Source organism: Gekko japonicus, unplaced genomic scaffold (assembly GCF_001447785.1).
Source record: "Gekko japonicus isolate JY-2015 unplaced genomic scaffold, Gekko_japonicus_V1.1 scaffold420, whole genome shotgun sequence".
Lineage (NCBI taxonomy): Eukaryota > Metazoa > Chordata > Lepidosauria > Squamata > Gekkonidae > Gekko > Gekko japonicus.
Genome location: NW_015159723.1, coordinates 537,166 through 539,662, shown reverse-complemented (window position 1 = coordinate 539,662; position 2,497 = coordinate 537,166). Strand labels below are relative to the sequence as shown.

The window sequence follows — 2,497 nt, the reverse complement described above, 5'->3', positions numbered from 1 at the left end:
GGCCGCCCCCCGCCAGACCCACTTCCGGCCCGGGCCGACCGTCCCGCCGCGCGGGGAGAAGGAAGTGTCGCAAAAGCGTCGCGCGCCGGCCCGGCGGCCCACCGACATGCCGGCCTCCTAGAGCGGCCGCTTCCTGGCCACCCGGAAGGCCTTCCCGCCGCCCACGGAGGTGCCTCTCTAGGATCGTGGTGCGTCTGTGGCGCGCTGGACGGACAGCGGTCCGGAAGTAGACCCTGGAGGGATTTTTGTCTTTGCTAGCAAGGCAGGGGAGAAAAGGCAACGCCAAAGTACTGCAGCGTTTTTGCCTTGTATTGCAGACTGAAGGGTTTGTGGCAACCCGGCTGTAATGTAGCCCTATTGATAGCGTTGCCAACTCTGGGCTGGGGAATTCTTGGAGATTTGGAGGGTGGAGTTTAGGATTTGTGAGGACTCTCAGCTGGGTAGAGTGCCGTAGAGTCCACCCTCCAGAGCAGCCATTTTCTCCAGGGAACTGATGTCTGTCCTTTGGGAACTAATTGGAATTGTGGGAAAGCTCCCGGCCCCACCTGGAGGTTGGTAGCTCCAGGCAGATGACAACGTGTAAACCTATGGAGTCAATAGCATCAGGCGTCTAATAAGGGGACTGGGTAAAAGTCAAATCTGGATGATTTTCAGTGGATCCTCATGAATTCATATGATTTTTGCATAGACCACCAAATAACATTTGTCTGTTTGGCCACAGCAAACACTGTCATATCACTTATTATGCCCAGAGTCACAGAAAGCACCACGAAAATCACAGGTCCACCACTTTGGGCCTCTCCCGTGGTGGAAAAACAGTTCTGAACCACAGACCCTAATGCATAGTCATGATTTTTTGCATTTGGTCACCATAAATTCACTATCAAATCACTCATCAAATCCATGGCTAAAGATTACAGTGCACCACAGAAATCACAGATCTGTTGCTTTGTGGCAATGCCATGGCACAAAAAACTGGGTCCAAAACACAGATCCTAATGGATACACAGTATTTTTATGTGTGGTTACCCCAAACTCACCACCAATTCGCTTGGTGGCAGTGTGGCAGTGCGACATCAAGAGCCCTGACGTAGGGTTGCCAAGTCCTTACCTGTTGCAGAGCAGGGGAGTCCAGCCTCATTCCGGGAGTCTATGCACGTGGAAGTGACGCAATCACGTCGGGAATGTTGGGGGCGGGGCTACAATAATCCGAGGGAAAACCATAGAGTTTTTGCCTCGGATGATTGTGGCCCTGCCCGTAATGTGCCCGACGTGATTGCGTCACTTCCTGGTGACGTGCTGACGCCGGGCACCTCAGGTGCTTTGGGGGTGGATGCATGATTTTGTGGTGCAGTCTGTGGCCATGGACATGATATGTGATTTGATAGTGAATTTGGGGTCACCAAATGAAAAAAATCCTTTGGTGGTACTGCTTGTAGACTAAGACATGTTCTACAATATGATGATGGTTTTATTTTGTTCATGAATTCATGAAGGTCCATACCTCTGATCCATGTTTTTGCACCATTGCAGCACCACAAAGCATTCGATCCATGTTTTTAATGGTTCAGTCCATGGTGCTGGCTTTGGCGTGATTTGATACTGGATCTGGGGGAGTTCTGTTAAAAAAAATTACAGGATCCATGAGGATCCATGTAGATCTACCTTTTGCTTTTTGAGAGCCAGTTTGGTGTAGTGATTAAGAGTAGCGGCCTCTAATCTGGAGAACCGGGTTTGATTACCCACTCCTCCACATGAAGCTAGCTGGGTGACCTTGGGTCAGTCACAGTTTTCTCAGAGCTCTCTCAGCCTCACCTACTTCACGGTGTCTGTTGTGGGCAGAGGAAGGGAAGGCAATTATAAACTGCCTTGAGATTCCTTTTAATGGCAAGAGAATGCTGGAATTTCAATGTAAAAGAACTCACGGAAACACACTTTCCAGTTTCCATGCAAGCTGTTTACAGCCTGATCTTAGATGTCTACTTGGTTGCAAGCTCTTCTGTGTTTCAGGGGTAAGCATGTTATTTGCTCTGTGTGGGTGAAGTTTAGTGGTATGCATTCGACCACCAGGTGGAGCCTTTCATCTATCTTTGCAAAGGCGAATTTATTTTCGCTCCTTTCTTCATAATAGCACCTGGTGTTGCTATTTTGGATTGGCTTCTCTTATGTTCTTATGAAGGTAGAGGCAACACACAACATTTGCACATAAAATGTGGATCACTGTCCCAGGCAAAGAATTAGAATTCATTAGCAAATTCAAAAGTGGGCTTGAAGCTCAACATCAAAAAAACCAAGATCATGGCATCCGGCCCCATCACTCCTTGGCAAATCGAAGGGGAAGTCGTGGAAGTAGTGACAGACTTCACGTTCCTGGGATCCCAGATCACTGCAGACTGTGACTGCAGCCATGAAATTAAAAGACGCCTGCTCCTTGGAAGGAAAGCAATGGCGAAACTAAACAGCATGATAAAAAGTAGAGACATCTCCCTGCCAACAA

The 2,497-nt window shown here is 48.7% G+C and overlaps 1 protein-coding gene across 1 annotated transcript in view; it reads right to left on the bottom strand.

Annotated features, from left to right (window-relative positions):
* The window catches only part of EMC8 (ER membrane protein complex subunit 8), an 18,299-nt gene extending 17,158 nt beyond the window's left edge, over positions 1–1,141 (bottom strand). Inside the window, exon 1 of the mRNA XM_015422041.1 lies at positions 1,112–1,141. Coding sequence (XP_015277527.1) covers positions 1,112–1,141 — 30 coding nt within the window. The remainder of the gene's footprint in view (positions 1–1,111) is intronic.
* Positions 1,142–2,497: the final 1,356 nt, after the last annotated feature.